Source organism: Trichinella spiralis, assembly GCF_000181795.1.
Source record: "Trichinella spiralis strain ISS 195 chromosome Unknown Scfld5535, whole genome shotgun sequence".
NCBI lineage: Eukaryota > Metazoa > Nematoda > Enoplea > Trichinellida > Trichinellidae > Trichinella > Trichinella spiralis.
In genome coordinates, this window is record NW_003532474.1 from 1 (window position 1) to 836 (window position 836).

Below are 836 nucleotides of genomic sequence, written 5' to 3' on the forward strand. Positions count from 1 at the left end.
TGTCAAAATTTTAACATTTTAATCGAAGAATTCATATTTTTATTTTCAAAAAATAAAATAATACTATAAAATTCCTTTTTGCATAATTTCAATTAATAAGAAAAGGAAAATTGATTACAGTGTGCGAACAAGCAATACGGCTTATTTGCTCGAAGCGTACGCTTTTTATTTGGCTATTCGTTCGCGACAATATTTTTGCACGGCAGGATTGGATGAAAAGTATGTGAAAATTGAAAATTTTTTTGAATTTTAATTTTTTAAATTTTCAATTTCAGACCAGAGCTAGCTTTGAAAAAATTGCGATATCATGCACGTTTTATTGTGGTATGTTTGCTTTTGAAAAAAATGAAACAAGTTCGAGATTTGATCAAGGTAATTTTATTTGAATTCTTTAATAAAATATGCAAATTTGTTCTATTTTTTATTTTATAATTTCACCACTTTTTTTTATTCTTTTCTGTTCTTTTCATAGGATATGAATCGTCTGGTGGACAGTTATATATCGAGATATGATCGTGATGATCAATTGGATTGGTCTCTGGTATTGACAGAAATTAAAACATTTGTTGAGGTAATATTTATTATTTGTTGTTGTATTTTATTTTTAATAAACAATGCTTATTATCCCAGGCAGACAATGTGGTCAATATTGTCGACATTGATTCATCGTCGGTGATTATTAGTCACCGTTTGGGCCGCTTATTCACTGCCTTATGTTGAAAAAAATGCATTTTCATTTGGGACTCACCCTTACCGAAGCTTTAGTTATTGGATGCACTAGAAAATCAGGTAGTTTAAAGTGTGTATTTTATAAATTTATAGTTTTTACTTTTTCC

The 836-nt window shown here is 28.5% G+C and overlaps 1 protein-coding gene across 1 annotated transcript; it reads left to right on the forward strand.

Moving 5' to 3' along the window:
- Positions 1-120: 120 nt before the first annotated feature.
- On the forward strand, positions 121-720 carry Tsp_16102 (conserved hypothetical protein; the record flags this gene model as incomplete). Its single annotated transcript, XM_003366718.1, has 4 exons — positions 121-219; positions 276-372; positions 473-571; positions 631-720. Coding segments are annotated over 4 exons (385 nt in total), but the record flags the coding sequence as incomplete, so codon positions are not given.
- Positions 721-836: the final 116 nt, after the last annotated feature.